This window comes from Hyperoodon ampullatus (assembly GCF_949752795.1).
Source record: "Hyperoodon ampullatus genome assembly, chromosome: 19".
NCBI lineage: Eukaryota > Metazoa > Chordata > Mammalia > Artiodactyla > Ziphiidae > Hyperoodon > Hyperoodon ampullatus.
In genome coordinates, this window is record NC_136932.1 from 9,444,244 (window position 1) to 9,466,237 (window position 21,994).

Consider the following 21,994-nt stretch of genomic DNA (forward strand, 5'->3'; position numbering starts at 1 on the left):
TTAAGGCCCAGGGTGCAGACGGGCCAGGCCTGCAGTCACTCCCACCCCTCAGGACCCAGGCAGGCACTGCCCAGAAGGCAGGGTGGTACGTGGTTAGCCCCACCTAGATGGACAGGCTACTGACTGAAAAATGAGGGACATTAGAGTGACGTGATTTGATCAGGTCACTTGCATTGGACGGGGGAGTACGATCTGAGGTCTTCTCCCTCCTGACCCTGAGCTAGACTTTCATGAAACAAAGCCAAGCTCCAATCTCTGGTTAGAAAAGAGATGGCGCTCCGGAAACTTCTAGGGAGCTGCAAAGATGGTCATAGAGGCCCTGGTGGACAAAGGCCTGGGCAGAGACACTGGGAGGCTCTGGGCTGGGCAGGCATCATCCTAGGGAAGAGGCTGAGAGGCATTGCCATGGTGGTATGTGTATGTGTATGTGTATGTATGAGTGCAAGCTTGCACACATGTGCAAGCTCCCTGCTAGGACTGAAGCTTCTCTACTTTCTGCTTTCTCTGAGATGTGATGGGGGTCAAGCCACCTCCTGCCATCTTCCTCTCCGTAGATTTTGTTTCCTTCCGATGGATCATTGGAAGTCTCCACGTGGCCCTAGAAACTGAAACTCCCAACCTGACCTCTCCCCATCAGGGAAGCTGGCCCAGAGCCTGGGAGGGACTTGACCTGGGCCTCTAATACCATCTCCATCCAGGGTTCTTTTCAGGTGCCCCTGCAAACTGGAAATGCCCATGGCAGAGGGCCGACTCCCTGGGTCAGAGCTCTGCTCTTCAAGGGACAGTATACACGCAAGGTCAAAGGTAGTGCATTCAGATGCCGGGTTTCTCAGGGCCATGGCTTCAGGCTCACAGGCCCTCCATGGCTCCACCTACCCTGAGTACTCTCGGAGAAGAAACGATGCCCACAGTGGGCCGCGTGCTTTGTGCCTGCGGTGCCACTGCCTTCTGTCTGCCCGCAGGTCCCTGGCCCTGGGCCAGCAGTACACATCCCTGGGCTCACAGCCCCTGCTCTGCGGCTCCATCCCAGGCCTGGTCCCCAAGCAACTGCGCTTCTGCCGCAATTACATCGAAATCATGCCCAGCGTGGCCGAGGGCGTGAAGCTGGGCATCCAGGAGTGCCAGCACCAGTTCCGGGGCCGCCGCTGGAACTGCACCACCATCGACGACAGCCTGGCCATCTTCGGGCCGGTCCTCGACAAAGGTACCGTCTCTGGGTGGGTAGGAGGTGCGCGAGGAGGTGGGGGGAGGGCATCAGGACACAGTCACTCTTCCACATCAGGGCGTCTCAGCTCTGAGCCCAGGGTCCCCAGGGGAGGGCGATAAAGCTGGTCACGACCCACGGCCTCCACAGAAAGTGGGCCAGGTCCCTCTCTGGCCTGACCCAGGTTGTCATCGTGGTTGCCACACCTTCCCAGGTGCTGCTGGGGGCTGGGCAGCCTTGAGATCCCATCCCCCGAGATCCTAGGGCAGGCTAGGAGGCTGCAGCCTTCCTTTCCTTCTGGCTGGCACAGTGGGTGGCCCCAGGCTTTGATGTGGACTTTTGTGACATTTTCCCAGTGCAGTGTTAAGTGCTATGTAAATCTAGTTTTTGGGGTGGGGTGAGAGCATTGTCCCCCTTAGGTCCCTCCCATGTAGAAAATTCTGGAGTTGAGGAAGCTGCCTCATGCTGGTGGCACTGCATTGCCCCCAGGTGCTTCTGTGGGAAGCTTCTGCTGGTCCCCATGCCCCTGATAGCTGGATATGCCCACGGATTGTGGTGGGGCTAGAGGGTGTGCTGGCCTCTGGGTAACTTGCATCTTGCAACCTGGGAGTCTCATTGGCTGTGTCGCAAATGAATGGGATTCACATTACTTGACCTTGAACGTGAAGGCACTGGGAGAGAGGGATGAGAGGCACAACTGCTCCCAAGAAGGGGACTTTGGGGCTGGCGAGTTCTGGGCTGAAGTCGGGCTATTCTTTGAGCAATTGCAGTGTCTAGGAATGTAATGACCCAGCTGGCCTCCCGGGAGCTACCATTCCTTTTCCTCAGCAACTTGAACCCTCCTCCGGCCACCACCAGGGCTTGGGCACCCAAACGGGTGAACCGGGCCCTCCCTCCTTTTAGAAGAGTTGCATTTACAGCCAGAAAGAAAAGGGATCTGAGAACCAGCTGGACCTGGGGAAGTGTTGGGGGGGGGGGGTGGAGTGGCAGGGAATGAGTGGGGTGAAGCCGACCCCCCATTTTAGAGTGGAGTCCCCCTTTACCTATGCCTCAGGTGCACCTTGTAAGTCCGACCTATTGTCATGGGACAAGGGCAATTAGCGAATCAATGGATGATGATTCTGCGAACGCTTCTATTACCAAAGCTAATTATTCCTTGTTTACATAAAAGGTTTGGCCTCCAATTGGGGCCAAGTGGCGGTGGTTTGCATTTCAAACCTCATCTTGCCGGCGTGTCAGTCTCCTCGCCTTCCGGTGCCCCACCTCGGGCCAGGTAGCGCTTAATCAAACAGCCTGGCGTCTAGACGCGCTCCCCAAAGCAAGACTCACCTTCTGATTGCTCTTCCCCGCGCGGGACGTTAGCCTGTGAAAACCGGGTCTCTGAGCTTATTATCCCTTCACGTCTGTGTTTAACGTTTTAAATCACCGTTGTAGGTTCTAAGACTTGCCTACATCTCGAAATTGCAAGAGGGCAGTTTTGTGTGGGGGGAGGGAGGGAAGGTGTTAGAGACACAGGGAATCTGAGGGAAGCTCTGCGGTCTCCGGGAGGAGGGCCCCCGCATGCACGCGCGCCCCAGCGCCCAGAGCCCGGCGGGAACGGGTTCGAACGCAGCTCTAGGCTCCACGCTCGGGCCCCGCCTCTGGCGAGTCCCGCACCCCTGCCGTGTGGGCCGCCAGGGTAGACCTCTGCCCACGGCTTTGAGACCCAGGGTGGCAGGGAGGCGGTCGGCTCCGGGGCGCGCATCTTCCGCGGACGCCGGGGACCGACCCCCTGGGGCTGGCCCGCCCGGAGCGGAGGCCGGGGCGGGGCTGCACCCGGGCGCTGGGGGCGCAGGGGTCAGCGGCCGGAAGGCGCTAGGCTGCGACGGCGGGGTGCGGGCGGCGGGGGATCGCGGTCCCCGGGCGGGGCGGGCGGCCCGGAGGGGCTTAGGCGGCTTGAAAAGGGGCCCGAGAGCCGCCCCCCACCGCGCGGCCCAGCCCCGCGCCCGCTGCGGCCGCCGAGCCATTCACACGCCCTCTGGCCATTCGGCGCGGCGCGGCGCGGGGGCGGGGGGCGCCGCTTCAATGGGGATTTCGCGGGGCCGGCGCCGGGGCCGGGGGCGCGGCCCGGCCGCGGGAGCCGCCCGTTGCTACGCGGTGGCGGCCGGCCCGGCGGCCCGGGCCCGGCGGCCGCATTATGCGGGTAATGCGGTGTGACACCGCGCGAACAAAGGCGGATTGAGCGGCCCAGCGGGCCCCGCCGGACGGGGACCAGCACAGCAGGGCTGTCAGCGCCGCTCCCAGGCTAATCCCCGCCCCGCCCCCGCCGCCCCCGCCGCCCCCGCGTCCCCGGGGCTGGGAACCGAGTGCGGCCCGGGGCCCGGGCGCCGCCGCCGCCGCGAGAGGCCGCGGGCCGGCCGGAAGCGCGGCGCTCGCCCTCGGCGCCCCCGGCCCCCGGGTCGCTGAGGGGTGGCCAGCCGGGGTCGGGGTCGGAGCCGGGGCGCAGCGCCTCAGGCCTCGGCCGCCCCGTGTCGCAGTCGGCGCTGGTTGCCCGGGTCCACTGCCCAGGCGGGGACCGCTCCCACTCCCCGCCGGGCTGCTCGGGAAGGGGGACGCACCCTCCTCTGCAGGTGGCCCACGAGGGCCTCGGGGCCTCTGAAGAGACGGCAGTGGCCACGAGGGGTTACCAGGCTCCCTCGTCCGCCGAGCTGCCCTCAGCGCTCAGGACCAGAGCCACAGCCCAGGAAAGGAGGCATCCAGGCCAGCAGCCCGGCGTTTTGCAACCTGCCTGGCCTTGGGCAGGTCACCTCCCTGTTCTGGGTTCCTCACCAGTAAGGAGACAGATGGTTGGACTGCAGGTCTTTCAGGCCTTTGCCTCCCTAGTTGTCAGTGTCTGTATCTGCTAAATGGGCCTGTAATAAGACTCTCTGCCTCATAGGGGTGAGAGGATTAAATGGGATAAAGCACATGAGGGGCAGAATCTGGTGCAAACCCAGCACTCAAAGGTAGTCATTATAGTGATGTCGGCGGGGTCGGGGGGCACCCTGAGAATCTCTGCTTTCTCTTTGCTGGACCCTGGGGCAGAAGCAGGGAAGTGCCCTGTGACCCTCCATCCCCCCGGGAGGGGCTTGGCCTTCTCAGTCCAAAACCTTGGCTTTGTCTGGATGGAGGACAGGAGAACAGAAGGGGGAAGCTGACACGCTGACCACTGCACTCCTGGTCAGGAACTCTGGCGGCAGAGGGAAGTTGTACCCATTTTACAAAAAGGGTAACTGAGGCTCAGGAAAGGAAAGGGTCTGCCCACGTGCATCCAGGTGGGCAGTGGGTGGACTTGGGTAGGCTTAGGCTGTAGGTTCCCAGGCCTCCCTCCCCACAGACCTCAGGCTCTCTCAGGAGTGGGAGGGCCCGGGCCTGTGCTGGGATTTCCAGTTTGGGAAGGTGGAGGGCAGGGGGGCCTGGGGCCAGGACGGATCAAGGCCACCTTATCTCTTCAGCAACCTGCCAGAGTTGTCTTTCCACCCCTGTTTCTAACAGGCTCCACTCTGCCAGCTGTTAAAGCCCTGGGTTAATCAGTTAGCAGCTCTGGGCCTCAGTTTGTTCATCTGTAAACTGGGGATACCCACTAGGGGCTAGGCCAACCAAAGAGGAAAAGGCACTTCTTCTCCCTTGGGGCTGCAGGGCCCCTTTTCGCAGCTGGGGAAGTCGAGGCAGGGCAGCCGCGTCCCAGGGCCCGGCCTGAGCAGTGCCTCCCGATGCCTTCCCCACAGCCACCCGCGAATCGGCCTTCGTGCACGCCATCGCCTCAGCCGGCGTGGCGTTCGCCGTCACACGCTCCTGTGCCGAAGGCACCTCCACCATCTGTGGCTGCGACTCGCATCATAAAGGGCCGCCCGGCGAGGGCTGGAAGTGGGGCGGCTGCAGCGAGGACGCCGACTTCGGGGTGCTCGTGTCCCGGGAGTTCGCGGACGCACGTGAGAACAGGCCGGACGCGCGCTCGGCCATGAACAAGCACAACAACGAGGCTGGCCGCACGGTGAGCCCTGGCCGCCCTCACCCCAGCCCAGCCCAAGACCCCCTCCCGGACCTGTCCCCGCCCCTCCCTGCCCCTCCCTGTGGCCCTTGTGCATTCCCGGCTCCCTGCTCTCCTCTTTACCCCTCCTTTCTCCTCGGACTGCCCCCGGTCCCCATCCCCGCCCCACCCTGGGGATGCGGCAGCCCGCGAGCGCAGGTACCAGCCAGCCCTTCCGGTGCACTTCAGCTGCCTGTGTAGGGCTGTGAGACCCATGGACCTGGCTTTGAATTCAGGCTCCATCCTTTCTTATGGTTGCTTGACCGAGGGCTAGTCACTTAAGCTCCCAGCCAGTTTCCCTGTTACACGGGAATAACAGTCCTTATTTCCTAGGGCTTTGAGAAGTGGATGTGATTTCTGCCCGTGCTTGGGGTGTGAAGGGGAGGGACACAAGGTCATCATTCTTTAGGTCTGAGCCTCAGTCCCCAGTCAGTTCTCACCCTGGCTGTAGTGTAGGAATAGAGAAGGCTTCAGCGATGGGGGGTGGGGGTGGGGAAGAGTGGGAGGGCCTGGGTGTGCTCCCAGGTGGGGTCAGTCTGGGGACCACCTGCTACTCGTACTCTTCCCAGACCATCCTGGACCACATGCACCTCAAGTGCAAGTGCCACGGGCTGTCGGGCAGCTGCGAGGTCAAGACCTGCTGGTGGGCCCAGCCCGACTTCCGCGCCATCGGGGACTTCCTCAAGGACAAGTACGACAGCGCCTCGGAGATGGTGGTGGAGAAGCACCGGGAGTCCCGTGGCTGGGTGGAGACCCTCCGCGCCAAGTACGCGCTCTTCAAGCCGCCCACTGAGAGGGACCTGGTCTACTACGAGAACTCCCCCAACTTTTGCGAGCCCAACCCCGAGACGGGCTCCTTCGGCACCAGGGACCGGACTTGCAATGTCACCTCCCACGGCATCGATGGCTGCGACCTGCTCTGCTGCGGCCGCGGCCACAACACAAGGACGGAGAAGCGGAAGGAGAAATGCCACTGCATCTTCCACTGGTGCTGCTACGTGAGCTGCCAGGAGTGTATCCGCATCTACGATGTGCACACCTGCAAGTAGGGAGCCAGGTAGGGTGGCCCAGTGGGGAGGCTGGGGTGCCTTGGCGCAGGGCACTGGGTTTGCCTGTCTCCTCTTCTTGGCAACCCTGTTCCGTTTCTGAGCGGTCCAGGACACGTTTCCAAAGCCAAGGTAGGAAGCCAGGATTTCCCAAGCTTCAGTGGGAACGGTCCTTGGGCAGTGTCTCAGTGGATTACGCAAAGCACAGATAATAACCAAGTGTGCGCACACGAGGCTGCAGTTGATTAAATTTGTGTACAAGTTAGTAAGTAAATTAGGAGCCACGTCCAGTTTTCGCACAGCCACTAGCTATCATTATTGAACATCTGTGGAGCCAGAGGAGGGACTGTGGGGTTGGAGGCTGGGACGCCTGACTTCTGGTCTTGACTGTGCTCCTAACTTCCTGTTCTTTCACTTCTTTGGGCCTCAGGTTTCTTTCTGTAAAGTGAGAGGGTTAAAATACTTGAAATAGCAGGCCAAAAAGTCTCTTGTACACCTGAGGCAGAGTTGTTTTGCATCCACCTTGAACTTAGAGGGCAGGTTTTTGTGCAAGTGTCAACTCCTACCACCCTCAAGGAGGTGGGTGGGAGGAAGCGGTGTATAAGCCCATATCCCCGCAGATCTGAGGCTTGGGTGGAGCGGGGCACACTCTCACCGCGTTTATGGACGGTGATGGGGAGGAGGACGGAGTCAAGCTCAGAGTGATGGCGGTGAGTAATCGGGATCAAAGGCTGGTGGATGAGGCTCCCAAGCTTCCCAGAGGTGGCCTGCGTGGGAGACACTGTTGCCCGGCCCTCGGGTCCATAGGTCCCCAGGACAGGTCAAGATTGGCATGTGGTGGTCCTGATCTTGGAGGGTCTCTGAGGCCCAAGGGAGGGTTTCTTCCTTTTCTCTGCCCTGAGAAGGGGCCTAAGCTACAGGGGTCCGAGCCCTGGTCTAGCTTCCACCACTCGCCCACCGTGTGACCCAAGCAAGACCATCTCCTCATCTGTCATCCTCCCCCGAGGTGCTGTGAGGAACAAAGTGAAGGACACTGGAGACAGTGCTTGTCTGTTGTGAAGGCCTCCCCTGCCTGGGTCATCGCTGCCTGGGGCTGTGTCAGCGGGGGCACCCCACTGGGCGATGCGGTCCCACACAGGGCGGGACTGGGGGACATGGAGGGACCTCACGTGCTGGGGAGAGCTCTGCTGGAGGGGTGGCTCAGCCAGTCTGGGAAGCCCCTCTGTGTAGCTCATGTTCCGTCCTGGCAGGGCCAGAGTCTGGGAAGACAGCAGGAGGCACCACTTTTCTTGGTGTCTGAATAAGAGCAGTGTGGGGAGCGGAAAGAGGACAGAGGCGGTTTTCCCTCCACCACTTCCCGGCTGGAAGCCCAGTGTCCTCGTCTGTACGGCAGTGGTGATGATGTGGGCCTAGCAGAATTCTCCTGCGGTTCAAGCAGGCCAGCAGGTGTGAACGCTCGTCTGAATAGGGTGCTAATAGAAAGTGATAAATGCCACGAGAGCCAGGACATGAGGGCAGTCATCGTGCAAGGAAACGGTGTCATCACTTGGGCAGTTTCATTTACTGCTTTTCAAAACGATGGAAGAGAAGTCAGTGAATAAGAGAGAACGCCCAGGCTCCCTGTGGCTTGTCAGGTGGAAGGAATGTTTGAAACCTGCAGTGCTTCCTTCCTCTGATGTCCACTCTGGCCAGAGGCAACAGTGTCCCCGCTGTCAAGCAGGACACGGCTCTGGCCATTCTGAGAGGAGGCTGGGGGAAAATCGGAGTTTCAGAACACTAGCCCTGGAGGGGGTACAGGGGGCCGTTTGTCTGGCCTGCCCATTGCACAGATAAGGACACTGAGCCCAGGGCTCTGCCTCCAGAAAGGCCCCATATGTGGGTCCTGCAGAGGCCACGGCAGCAGCAGCCCAGGCCCCGGCAGTGGCTCTAGGGGGCTCCAGGGTGTCACGGCTCTGTTCCAGCACCTCCCCTCCCCTCCCCTCCCCTCAGTGAGCAGCCGAGAGAAGCCATCTGCCAAGTGGGAAGGAGGTGCTGGGTTTGCCCTCAGTGTCCATAAAAATCCCCTGCCTGCGATCTGATACTGATCGTAAGAGTCAACACTCTCCATCAGCCTTCTGTTCCCTGTTTCTGAAACAGAATGGCATTGCCCCCAGTCTTATGGAAAGTACTACATGGATGTGGTTTCAACATGCCACACCCAGGTAGATGGTGGCCCCCTGGGCCCTCATATATGGATACTCTGGAGTCCTTGCTCTGGGACAAGTGGAGAATTGTCCCCCAATGTGGTGCCTTTCTGACAAACACTCAGTTTGGTGAGTGATTTGGGGCAAGTTGCTTTGCCTCTCTAAGCCCCAGTTCCCTCACCTGTGGACTAGAGGTCATCCACACAAACAGCCCTGGCACAGGGTCCAAGGAAGCAGCAAAAGATTCCAAGGCTGAGTGGAGCTGACCTCCAAGGGCGACTTTCCCCCAGGCCTGCTGCTGGTCTGGAGCCACAGGCTGAGACCAGTTACCTTTCCTGTCCTTTCATCCACACCGACACTCTGCAGGCAAGATGAGAACTTTCGAGACAGGCTGGCAGGGACTTCAGGGAACAGAGCCTGCAGCCTTTCTCTTGGCTGCACTGTCTCCAGTGCAGGTGGGAGAGAGAAGAGCGCCCCAGAGCAGGACGTGTGCCCTCCACACGCTCGGGGAGGAGCCCCAGTCAAGATGCTTTATGCCACAGGAAGGCCAGAGTCCTGGGCCTCCCTTGTGGGGAAACCTCTTCCCATTGCTTGTAGATTTTGTCCAGCGTCTCAGGCTAACCACTGATTTCCTACCTTAGGAGTTCCAGGTTTATTCCTTGTTACTCAGATTCTGTGAGCACAGTAAGCTGGAAAGGGCTCTGCCTGAGAGTCAGGTGGCCTGGCTGACCCCAAGTCCTGGGTCTGTCACTAACTTGCTGCGAGACTTTGGACGTGTCCTTTTAATCTTGCTGAGTCTGTTTCTCTCCTTGTAAAAGTCTACTGGCCGGGCTTCCCTGGTGGCGCAGTGGTTGAGAGTCCGCCTGCCGATGCAGGGGATACGGGTTCGTGCCCCGGTCTGGGAAGATCCCACATGCCGCGGAGCAGCTGGGCCCGTGAGCCATGGCCGCTGAGCCTGCGCGTCCGGAGCCTGTGCTCTGCAACGGGAGTGGCCACAACAGTGAGAGGCCCGCATACCGCAAAAAAAAAAAAAAAAAAAAAAAAAAAGTCTACTGGCCAAGGAGTTGGGGGTCGATTGGGAACACCCGTCAGAGCCCTTTGGGCTTAAATCCTTTGTGACATGTAAATACAAATACAAATGAAGAAAATGTACACATCGGTGCTCCTATGAGAAGGAATTATTCATAATGCAATAGACTTTCTTCTGTTTGGACAGCTTGATACAGAAACACAGTGTACAGGAGTCTACGAAGTTGGGAATCGGGCCCTAGATCTGCACGGTTTCTCCCAGTCTCTGTGCTTGCGACAGGTTCCTATATCAGTCTAGTTACCTGCTACTGGGCCTCCTGTTGCCCAAGCCCCAGCTAGAGGGTGGAGAGGTAGGATGTGGATCCCAGCGTGTAGACGCTGAAGCTCTACTGTTCTGTAGCTCACACGCCCTTCCTCAGAGGTAGACCCCAGGTAGCGGAGGGAGCGTGGAACAGCCACTGGAGTCTCCTGTTGAGATACCCGATCAGCAGCCTCTGAGCTTTGCACCCTGTGGGTGGTCTCTCTGGGAAAATAATCATGTTCCTAATTCTTCCTCTTTACTTTCCAAAGGGCACTGGGAACGGGTGAAGTGTGTGGCTGGGCAGATTCACCGAAGTCCTATGGGAAGCGGGACCCAGAGCCGGGCTCAGCCCTCAGCATCAGACAGCAAGGAATCCGGACTGTTGCCAGATGCACGTGTGGTAAATTACCTGGATCCAACCAGCCCGCTCCCTTCTCTCTCATCTTAAGTTTCTCACCCTACTCTGGATGGTGTGTGGTTTTTAAAGAAGGGGCTTTCTTTTTAGTTCTCTAGGGTCTGATAGGAACAGACCCAAGGCTTATCTTTGCACATGTTAAAGAAAATAAAAATGGAAAAAAAAACCCCCACAGAAAACCACTTCTACTCCAACAGAACAGGCTGGGCTCATGTGAGCGCTCTGCCTGGTGGTAAAGACATCAACGTGGGCAAGATTCTGTTTCCCAGCTGCTTCTTCTGGTGACATTCCAAGATGCCTGCGAGGTGAGAGTTAGGAAGTAGGACAAAGCCCTGCAGTCTCCTTTTCTCTGTCTACTCCCATTCAAATCTGATAGACTTTCACATTCTGATAAAAGCCATAGGTTTAGCTGGGATCAAGTGGTAGGGAGGCCCAAGGCAATCGTTAGAGTCAGGTTTTGAGTTTGAAGAACCGGGAGTTCCAGGCGGCCTGGTAAAGCTGTTTGAAGAGCAGCGGTATGTTCTTCTCAGTCCCATTTTCTCTGTAACCCTGTTCTGCACGAGAGGCTCTTGGGAACTGCAGTCAGATCTCAAAAATCTTTTTCTACCATTCTGCAGTTTCCACCATTAACGCAGTACTTTTTTTTTTTTTTTTTTTTTCTGTAGTGAACGTTGTAAATAGGTTATGTGTGTGGGGCAAGCCTCCTCTAGCTCCAATGGCTTCCTGAAGAAAGTGGTATCTTTAAAGGGGCCATTCTGTCCCTCCCAGCCCTGCTCACCTGCAGATTCTCCATAGAAACAAACTCCAGGTCGAGCAGTTGGACTGTAGGTCACCTTAGTATACATTAGACAAAGGGTCAGAGGGAAGGTAGCAATATATTCCTGAAGTTCCAATGTTGTGGCTAGTAGATGGGGAGGATACCGAGGATTCCTTCGTTTCCTCTCCTATAAGGACACGTCGTCCTGCACCCTTGTCTTTCGTTGGCCTGCGTGAGGAAACAGAAATGCAGAGTTCCTTCACACAGGCCTTCCGGCCTCACCTGTATGCTGACAGCATCAATCCGTGCAGACGCCAAGGATCAGCATTAGGTGTTCGAACGGGGGCAAGCCGTCACTTGCTCCCTTGGGTAAAGCGTCTCACAGCTGAGTTCTCCTTGATCCGCATGGGTCCTCTGGAGTGTCCTAGAGGAAGCGAGCACAGTGGCGGCAAACGGGTCTGATGATACGAGTCAGTGCAACAGCTCTGCCTTAGAGTCAGAAAGAAGAGATGCAGCGGGGCACAGTACAGGACACAGTGATTTCTTCCTCTTCCCCCTTCTCTCTTTGCCTAACACTGACCTAAGGTACCAGGTCAGGCCATCTTCCTATGTGCTCAGGCAGGTTCGCCAAGACGACTGTCTAGAAGCCGTGCCTGCACTCTTGAATCTGCTGGCAGTGAGCCCTGCTAAAAAGATACACATCCCATCCCCTCTAGAGAGTCTGAAATGCCCCTCCCCATCTCAGACTGAAGTTTTAAATCATGTCAACCAGATAATGCTTGCTTTATGTGAGAATTCTTTCAGCAGAATGGATACAAATTTTCAAAACAGTCTTTTCATATCTATGTATTCTATATTAAAAGTGATAAAGTCATGTTTCTGGGGCGTATTCAAGTAGCTGACAAGTAATTATTTAATAATAGTACATTGAGTGCATTGTAATTATTCTCGCCATAGTCAGGTAATAGTATCCAACAGAAATTTCCTACCAACCTGCTGTATCCAAAGTTTTGTAAAAAGTTGTAGAAGTTGTTGACCTTTTTGATTTTATATTCAAAAAGTCTCTTTTTATAAATATTATTTATTATACAATGTATATACCTTTGAGTTAACTAAGATTATATATTATATAAATATATATATATTTGGAGAAAATATATTTCATCATGCAGTTTTTTTCTGTTAAGTCATTAAAGAGAAGGTAAACAAACTTAAAACGGATACATTGTACAATGTGTGGAGTTTCCAGATTAATGCTTAGGAGGTCAAGAATATGAGATTCTGAATGTGGTCGCCTCCACTTTCACTCTGAAATTAGTGGCCCAAATTAAGGTAATTTCCTTTGTTTTCTAAGCAAGATCATCTGAGACGTCATGGACAGTAGGTCTGATCTACTAAAGGACCTTCTTACAGGCTTACTTTGTTCTAAATCAGCTTCTAACAAAGAATTTCCAGTTTTAGAAGTCAGCAATTTGGGCAGTAATTCATCTCATAGACCCCAGCACTTCCAATGCACAAATTAATGTCACAAACACAGATACGGCTCGAGGCCCACAGACCATGGGGTTGGCCACCGACTTAATCCCTTTCTAACCCATGTTTTCAACTCCATTTATTGGGAAAATAGGATTTGCTTTACTGAAAATGAAACTTGAGTGGACATGGCTCTCCCCTGCTAGTTCCACTTGAGAGCTAAGCTTCGGAAAGGGTAGGCTGGTGGGAAAGAAGAAATGGTGTGCCCTGGGCTCTGGAACAGGTGTCGTTTGAAGGTTTAGATCTGCTTGGGCAGAACAGACCCACTAGTGGGCATGCTCTTGGGAAGGCCATTCTCTCCTTGGACTGAGGCTCCTAAAGGACTCACCGGAAGCTAATAGGTAACGCCTTTTCATCAATGAGATGCTGTAACTCAGTTTTATGACCACAGACAATCCTTTGGTCTTCAGACCTACCCATAAAATGTCACCTTCGGTTTATTTGGCACAGCAAAAATGTTTTCTCTTCCTTTTTCTTTCTCCTGATTTACCTTTAGTAGGAGTAAGTAAATTCATCTCACTTCACAGAAAAAAACAACAGAAAAATGGGTCTGCCTTGTGCAGTGGAGATGGGCTGCCTGTGCTCTAACCTTAGATTAGGGATGGCTACTAGAAGTTCATGAACTTTCTTTTCCCCATGACATGTCTTTATTTAGTACCTGAAAAGCTTAAATCACAAAAACGGTGGTTTCGGCTGTGCAATGAATCAGACGTGGAAAGGATACAGATCTCCCCGTCTCATGGAGCTGCTCACCTTTGTATTTCACTTTTACATGAAGCTAATACTCATCTACCCCAGTATTTTGGGCACTTTTTTTTTAACCTATAAAATTGCCAGGCTTCCCTGGTGGCACAGTGGTTGAGAGTCCGCCTGCCGATGCAGGGGACACGCGTTCATGCCCCAGTCTGGGAAGATCCCACATGCCGCGGAGCGGCTGGACCCATGAGCCATGGCCACTGAGCCTGCGCGTCCGGAGCCTGTGCTCCGCAACGGGAGAGGCCACAGCAGTGAGAGGCCCGCGTACCGCAAAAAAAAAAAAAAAAAAAAAAAGCCAAATATTTAAATGGCCCCTGGTCACACTCACCAAGGCCATTGGTAATCCGTTCTATGATTAATTATATTCTATGATTTAAGAGAATACTGTTTATAGCAGTGCTTGAACATTTAGTTTCTCCATAAGCATGAATACTATTAAACATCTAAAAACAAAAGGAAGGTCCGCCCCCCAAAAAAAATCCAAAAGAAAGAAAAGAGATAATATAATGGGAATCATTATTGTCTTTCAAAGCAGTATTATTTTATGAAGAAAGAAGGGAAGGGAAGTGTGTGAGAGAGTTCAGGGATGAGGGGATGAGGTACAAATAAGGGCAGAAGGAAGCAGCAAGGCTGGGGAACGATGCTGGTGAGATTATTCTAGGTGCGTCACATGGTGGTGTCCAACGAGCCAACGGTGTATCCACACGGGCCCTGGGGATGTGGACGTGTGCTAATGTGCATGGCTCACCTACATGCACACACAAGTGAAGTTGCTTCAGCAAAATGATGGCTGCTATAGTGTCATCATTTCTCCTAGCTCAACAGAGGACTTTCTAGGAGGCAAAAAATGATCTTACCATTAATCTTATACTCCCAAAATGGAGTGACAGAGTCAGCTGTGTGGAGACTGTACGCTGGGAAAATTTCAAACCCGAGTCCCCCTTGCAAACTGTCTCCGCTCCTTGGGATTCTTGCCGATCGCAGGCGCCATCTCCTGCATCTTAATGTCACGGTGTCCACACAGCACACGCCCTCTGTGGGCCCAGCTCCAGGACCCAGTCTCGGCACTGCTTGCCAGCTGAAGAGAAACTTTGGATCATTTTGCAATAACTTCTGAAATCTACATGCTTTTTTGAACTCTCGAACACACCTTTCCCAGTCACTTCTTTGAAGAGGCTTATGGATCAAGTTGCCGGGCAAGGAAAATGAAATCTTGCTTTTACCTTCTGTGTTTGGGCTGGGTCGGTTGTTTATAGCTGACTCAGTGCTTCAGCAAGTCTGTGTACCAGGATTTGATTACTATACACACTTAAATCTACTTCAAGACTTGTTGCTGAAACTTAGGGAGGCTGTTCACTGTAATTTTTAGGATATGAAAAAGCCTTAAAACAAATTTCAGGTTTAACCATCATTATCCAGGTTTTCTGTGTTACATTAAAAAAAAAAAAGGTGTTTCAGGGAAGTTGTACAACTTTAGAAAGGATAAAAGAACCTCCTTTTCTGAGGTTTTAATTACATCTTCTGATAAAAAAAGTAGCCTGTTAACAGTTCATCCATAGAAGAAGAAATCTAAGGCAGCAGATAGTGGAGTCTCCTTTGCTTTATCACCAGGCCGTGCTGTAATCTCGAACGCTCTCTGCCCAGCAACAGCTTTGAAGAATTCCAGGGTGGCTTTAAGACTACCTTCTCAAGGCTACGCAGGGACCAGGTGACCTCAGGGTCCTCCTCCCAGGAGGGTGTGGACAGCTCCTGGGGAGCTGACCCTGCTGTTGGAGGAGCCCTGAGGTTGACCTCTCCCCACAAGCCTTGCTGATTTTCTGGGTGGCTTTTAGTCCTAACCCGAGCCACCTCTAAGGATCAGGGTTTAGGCTAAAAGATCTGATAGCTCAGAAACATGCAAAATGGATGAAGGATACCAAAACGAATCACGTGAAGAAATCTCACTGAGAGTGTTTGAGTCCCTTGGCTTGTACGTGTCATAGGAAGGAGTAATTCTACTTGAGAAACAATTTTCCCTTCCGGTTTATTACTAACCCGCTTATGGCTTTGGTACACTTCAGTTTTTTAGTAAAGGGAAATAAGTAGAAGAGGTATAAAGATTCTTGCTGCGCACTAACTTTAAAAAATATGCTATTGATCTGTATTTCCTTTAAATTAACTATATTTTCTGAATGATTAAAATCAGAGATTTTAAAATAAAAATCACCCATCTCCTTACACTAGTTAAAACAGGAGGGGCTTTTCTGATCCCTTTCTTCATACACTCATATCAGTTATGTATGTTGTTTTGTACAAAATATTGGTCTACAGAATGTTTTCAAGTATATGTACTCTTTATTGCATTCCTTCATTTGCATTAAACAATATAATATTTATATTTTTTCAATATAGTTTTGGACAAAACACAAAGACATTAACCTTATTTAATAAGACACATAAGTTAATACAATGGGTGCTGCTTTCATGGGAAGAGAAAAAAGAAGCAAGATCTAAGACAGAGAAGGGAATCCAGGATACTGGCCACCAGCAATCACAGAATTTCACAATACAATCCACCTAAAAAAAAAAAAAAACCAAAACAGCCACAAAATAAGCTAGGGATGAAAACCCCAAAGAAAGTAGATATGACATACAAGTCTACCAAAAATATACAGAGAGCAAGATCTGGAGATAATTTACCTTCTACCACGGGGACAGATGACATAGCTACACCCAAGTACCTTACGCGTGACAATTCTTACAGGTGGCGTTAGGTACCTTCAGGTGGCTCCTGATCGCTTGTCCTAGAAGTTTAAGCAGCAACGGGGAGACAGTGGCATGTTCCACGAGTCTCCTCACCAAACATGACGACCTGATTAAATTTCTTCAAACTCGGCTTACACTACCGTTCTCCTTCTCTTCGGAGGAAGTGCGTAGTGGGGAAAGGAAATGTCTTCAGTGTATTGGAATGGATGTTAAAGGACTGAGGGGAGAGGACTAGAAAGTGGTTTATTTTTTCTGGAAATAGTGTTTTATTTAGATGCTAGGTAGTACAGATAATTTAAAGGAAGGATACATTCTAAGTCGGTCATTAAGCTAAGGAAAAAGGAAAAGTGGTGATACTAAATAAGCCTTTAATATTAAACTAAGGGATTGACCCATTTAGAGTTGGACACTAATGAGTGCTGAGAGGGTTGTAAGTTACTTTCATGACACCTTTCTGTTTAGGGGTGTGTGCTTTTTCCATACACATCTCTCACAAGCTGTTAACAACATCTACCAAGTGGTAATGATTAGCATATCTCTTGCCACAGAGCAAATTACTTATATTAAGGGGGCGTCACAGCCAACATGATAATAATCTGACTTTCTGTTAAGAAAGATCTACTGACTGCAACTTGGAAACATCTCTGAAAATGACTGAGAACCGCATCTTAGAAATTCAAAGCCCTGTTTCTTTAGGCAAAGATGACCGGGCTTCCGGGAGAACCTTTAACCATATATCCAATTACCTTTAGTGTTAGCACAAGGAAGTTACAAAATAATCCCTTTGAACCCATACCTCTATTCACTGCTCCTGGTTTACATGTAGAAAGTCTTCCTTCTACTCTGCGAACTGCTGTTTTGCAACATCGTTGCGTTTATTGAGAGTTTTTGGCTGACGGTGGTGGTAGGGAGCTTAGAATGTGTAGTGTTCACAAGCACAGTATGTTTCCCACGTTTAAAGACTGAGCAAGAAGGAATCGGCTTGCACGGAAGGGTGAGCACAGCATTCTAAAGCAAGTTTATACCTTCCACAAAACTGAAGATCTCAATAAGCACAAGGAAGGGAGTTTCACTGCACTAGTCATGCAGAGCGAGCACGTGTTGAAGGTAGGGAACATTTCACTTTGTCCAGTATCTTGAGTAAGTCGAGTGAAGATCCCAGGCCACCTTCACCTTGGTCACTTTCCTTGGTCACTTTGTATCTGAAAATAGTTCATTTTCAAAGTCGAGGGGGCTACTGAAAAAGAAATATCCAAAACACAAAAAACAGATGACGGTCTGCAAAAAGCCGTTCATCACAAAACCACACTAAAAGCTTCTGAGTGGTTTTTCTACATTTTCCACTATGTAGTTGCTATTAGATGAGCATTTCACAAAAGAAAATGGTTATGCTCCATGCAATTTAAAAGCAGGTTCCAATAAATATGTACCATCGAGCTTGTTCCTGCCTTGTGACAAGGAAGTTTTGCAAAGCAGGACAGGGAGAGCAAACCAAAAGTACAACCCATTTCCTTGCTTGGTCTCCTAGACCTACAACACAGCCAAGAATTCTAATAAATGGAAACAAAGTTGTCCAGGAGAGGTTGAGAATTCAAATCCACATGCACTGTACAGCAACCCTTAGAATAGGCACATGGGGTTAGAAGAGTGGGAGGTTTGGCCGGCCGTCTTAAGTGTCGCATGTACTTACGCTCCTTCTTCTCTCAAGAGGGCCAAGAATTTTCTCACACGGTATTCAGGATCCATCTAAACACATCAGAAGAAATAAAGACGACGGGTTAGTGGCGCCTTCTAGTCATGATGCCCTTACTTCATGCCAAGAAAATGATCGGGTTTATACTTCCTTAGTGCTTTGCTGAGTCACAGAAATGTGTTACCTGCTCCTTGACCAGTATTCTGATACACAGCAAAGCAGACTGTGTCACTCAAGGAAAGTGAATGGGATTTCCCAGCATAGAGAATCGCCATGCACGAGGTTGCGAATGACCCAGCTGGTCATCCACAGGCACCTCAGTTGAGCACTCCCTTAGCTAGCACCGGGTAAGGAGGCAGCACTGAGAGGCACCAAGTGTGAGACCGGGGCTACCCATTCATGGGGGTGCACATGGCATCCAATTCATAGGGTTCATCAAAGGCATCAAAGTGAGACCAAAACTGAAGAAACCAATTGGTGTTGATTAAGCAACTAAAAAATAGCTTATTAACTCTATATAATGGACACTTGAGCTTTTCTTAGCCTTGGTCTCTCTTGCATAGTTTCTTCTTTGCAATTAATGAAAAAAATTGTGCTGAAACTAAAAAAAAAAAAAAAAAAAAGAACTGTGGGGCTGATTCCTCTGACATGCTCTCTGGATAATCCGGGTCTCTTGTGACTGAGAACTGCATTGTGAGTCTAAAAAAAAGATGGGGGAGTTAGTTCTGGCTCAGGTTGTAGGTTCAGGTTATTATTAATTATCCCTACTCATTTTCATTTCATATTCATATTTCTACTAATTTGTTTAACTATATTTTATTCTCATTGGTCCACCAGAGATGTGAAGTAATCTAAAAATGATCATTAGAAACATCTTTAATGGGGCTTCCCTGGTGGCGCAGTGGTTAAGAATCCGCCTGCCAATGCAGGGAACATGGGTTCGAGCCCTGGTCTGGGAAGATCCCACATGCTGCGGAGCAACGAAGCCCGTGCACCACAAATACTAAGCCTGCGCTCTAGAGCCCACGTGCCACAACTACCAAGCCCGCGTGCCACAACTACTGAAGCCTGCGCGCCTAGAGCCCGTGCTCCACAACAAGAGAAGCCACCGCAATGAGAAGCCCGCGCACTGCAACGAAGAGTAGCCCCCACTCGCCACAACTAGAGAAACCCCGTGTGCAGCAACGAAAACCCAATGCAGCCAAAAATAAGTGAAACAAATTTATAAAAATTTAATTCCTTAAGATGAATTTTTATTGTAAGAAACATAATAAATTTTTATTGTAAGAAACACACCTAACTTTTAAAAAATGTTCCAGGGCAAGGAGTCTGTTTCCCAAGAGGGAACTCCCTGCCCTCCAGGAATAGCTTTCAAATGCTCAGTGCAGCTGTGGATAAATGTGCAATTGGATTCCCCCCTCCAACCACTTTTTTTTTTTTTTTAAGATTTCTTCTCTTCTATCCCAGAAAAACATCTGAACAGAAGTTTCAAATGTATCAAAGTTAAGAGGTAAGACTACAAAGGACTAAGAAAAAGTGTGAATATTTAACAAGAGAAACATTTTTCCTCTTTGGGAATAGAATTACATATGAGTCAATTGTCAAGTTCTTTAAAAAAAAAAAGGGAACTGGCTGGAGTTCCGCTGTAGTCAGTACTTGCAGGTCTTTGCCCATTAAATATATTTAATATGTGTGAGCAAGGACTTACTGACTTGCCTGTAGCTATGGAATTAAAAGTCAAGAGAAAGGGAGGAAAAAAGTAATCTAGATAAATGACTTTATTCCCTCAGGTGACATCCAGTCAGAGCAGATCCTCAGCACTGTGCAAGTTTTAACAGAATTGTGTATAGTGAACAGAGAGGTAACATGACTTATATTCTGCTAAACTACATGCCTCTTCACTTAGGCTCGGTCTCTTTAAGGCAGATCTAAAGAGAATTCACTCAGCTGCACCAAATCCATTTGATGTGAAGGGGTTCAAACTCAGAGGCCTATGAAGTGTCAGTCGCTGAAGATTAGGCCTGAGTGCCCCACTCTCACTTTCCACCCCACATACAGAGGAAGCATTAACTTGATCACTGACCGGTGGGCATCAAAGGAAGAGGAAGGGGTAGGGATTGGGGAGAAAAACCCACATAGTTTCTTCTATGCAATTATTGAAAAAAATTGTGCTGAAACTTAAAAACTGAAGAATAGAGCTGACTATCTGACACATTTATCTTTTCTAAGGAAAGAGCCAATGTATATGCACCTTTACCAAGAATAATCCTAAGCAAAGTGATTTGTCTGTAACTTTAATTTACTGCTCAAAATGAAAAATAAATTGGCTTTAAAATAGTCCAGCTGAAAGTTCAGTAAATTAAACTTTAGGTTTCTGAAAGCTACAATTTTATTTTAAAATAAATTTACCGGACTTCCCTGGTGGCGCAGTGGTTAAGAATCCGCCTGCCAATGCAGGGGACACGGGTTCAAGCCCTGGTCCAGGAAGATTCCACATGCCATGGAGCAGCTAAGCCGGTGCGCCACAAGTACTGAGCCTGCGCTCTAGAGCCCGCAAGCCACAACTACTGAGCCCGTGTGCCACAGCTACTGAAGCCCACGTGCCTAGAGCCCATGCTCCACAACAAGAGAAGCCACCACAATGAGAAGCCCACGCGCCACAACAAAGAGTAGCCCCTGCTCGCCACAACTAGAGAGAGCCAGCACACAGCAATGAAGATCCAATGCAGCCAAAAATAAATAAAAATAAAATAAATTTATATAAAAAAAATTTACCAGCAAAGATTAAAAAGCATTTGCTTCGTGATTCCAATTTGTTATTGGTCCAAGAGCCTATCTCAGTAAGTAAGTGAAACTTAAATTTCACCTCATCCACTCACAGCTCGCACTGCTGGAAGAGCAGGACTGAGCATAATACATGACTCTCAGAATGCAGCCAGTCTGTCCACCTAAGACCCGGGAGAGATTCATTCAACAGAAGTTTACTGAGTGCCCGACTATGTGTCCAGTTCTGTTCCAGGGGTCGTGGATTTAGTAGTGAGTGAGAGCCAAGGCCCCTGAACTCACAAAGCTTGGAGGTGATACATTTATTATCTAACTAGTATGTCAGATAAGGACAAAAGGACACAGGATGTGCACAGAGAGGGGTGGAGTTACAAAAAGAAGAAAGGGAAGTTGCCCGTAGACATGAGAAAGTCCCAAAGAGGTTTCATCTGTTTTTGCCCAGGCAGTAGCCTGGGGCTTAGTTTTCTATGTGATCCTGGACGCTTCAACCCTACAGTAGTTTGCATAAAATTTCTAGGAGCCCTGCCAGGGGAGAATATACACAGCCTAAGTCTAATCTGTACACCCAATTACCCTGTCCCTTGAAACCGTCTCCCAGGCCCCTTTTGGTGTCTGTGCGTCGCTTCCTGACCTCTGATGGACAACGCCATCCCACCCCCCGACCCCTGTAGATAACTGGCTGTGACCCTGCATAACTCACTGACAACCGGTGGGACACTCAGGACCCTCACCTCTCAAATGAGGGGGCAGCAGAACAATTGTTCTTTCAAGTCCTTTCTAGTTCTAAGACCTAGTGACTCCCTAAATTAAAACTTAAAGTAACTCTACATTCTTTTCTTCTACTTTTGAATTTTAAGAAGTAGGAAAGAAAAGTACCAATAAGTTATTGTTTGATCTCAGAAGCAGGCTACTAACACCAACCTGATCCTGGAAATAATATAAAAGAATTATAACTTAAAACCTCAGCAAGAGGAAATGATAAAAACTCCTGGGATATATGGTGAAGCTTCTATGTCTGAACCATACGGAGAAGGAAGCATCTTACCTGTAGGGACATCTCGATCAACATTAGTAACTTCTTGATTCCTATCCAGACCTTCTTCCCTTTGACTTGCTGTGCAATTGTGGTGCGTTCTTTATCCCTGAAGTTGCCCAACAGCTACAAAAACAATTTAAAAAATTAAAGCACTTCTATAAGTGCATCAACAACATTAGTTAATTCCCACATTTACCCTTAAAAGAACAGTGATAAGAACTACCTAACTGGTTCAAGCTGACAGAATTCTCTCATATTTTAAAATCCAACCTGACTTTCCTGAAATCCATTAGCTGCGATCATGAAAATGAAAACTGGTATCCTAAACTCTGTTTTCTTACGGACCTTGATTATAATTTAGAGATATATTTGCTGGGGGAAAAATAGCTCCAATCCATAATAAATATCAGTTAAAATTTTTAACATTCCTTTCTAGGAATAATCTGTATGTGTCAAAGCAGACT

At 50.5% G+C, this 21,994-nt stretch overlaps 2 protein-coding genes across 2 annotated transcripts in view; one reads left to right on the forward strand and one right to left on the reverse strand.

Moving 5' to 3' along the window:
• Positions 1-10,213, forward strand: part of WNT3 (Wnt family member 3) — a gene marked incomplete at its 5' end in the record, with an annotated part of 47,507 nt that extends 37,294 nt beyond the window's left edge. Inside the window, 4 exons of the mRNA XM_079725036.1 lie at positions 963-1,204; positions 4,951-5,216; positions 5,822-6,309; positions 10,081-10,213. Of these exons, the coding sequence (XP_079581162.1) occupies positions 963-1,204; positions 4,951-5,216; positions 5,822-6,301 (988 nt within the window). The 3' untranslated portion in view covers positions 6,302-6,309; positions 10,081-10,213. The remainder of the gene's footprint in view (positions 1-962; positions 1,205-4,950; positions 5,217-5,821; positions 6,310-10,080) is intronic.
• Positions 10,214-17,098: 6,885 nt separating this feature from the next.
• The window catches only part of NSF (N-ethylmaleimide sensitive factor, vesicle fusing ATPase), a gene marked incomplete at both ends in the record, with an annotated part of 138,281 nt that continues 133,385 nt past the window's right edge, over positions 17,099-21,994 (reverse strand). The window contains 3 exons of the mRNA XM_079726222.1: positions 17,099-17,219; positions 17,708-17,763; positions 21,540-21,653. Of these exons, the coding sequence (XP_079582348.1) occupies positions 17,099-17,219; positions 17,708-17,763; positions 21,540-21,653 (291 nt within the window). The remainder of the gene's footprint in view (positions 17,220-17,707; positions 17,764-21,539; positions 21,654-21,994) is intronic.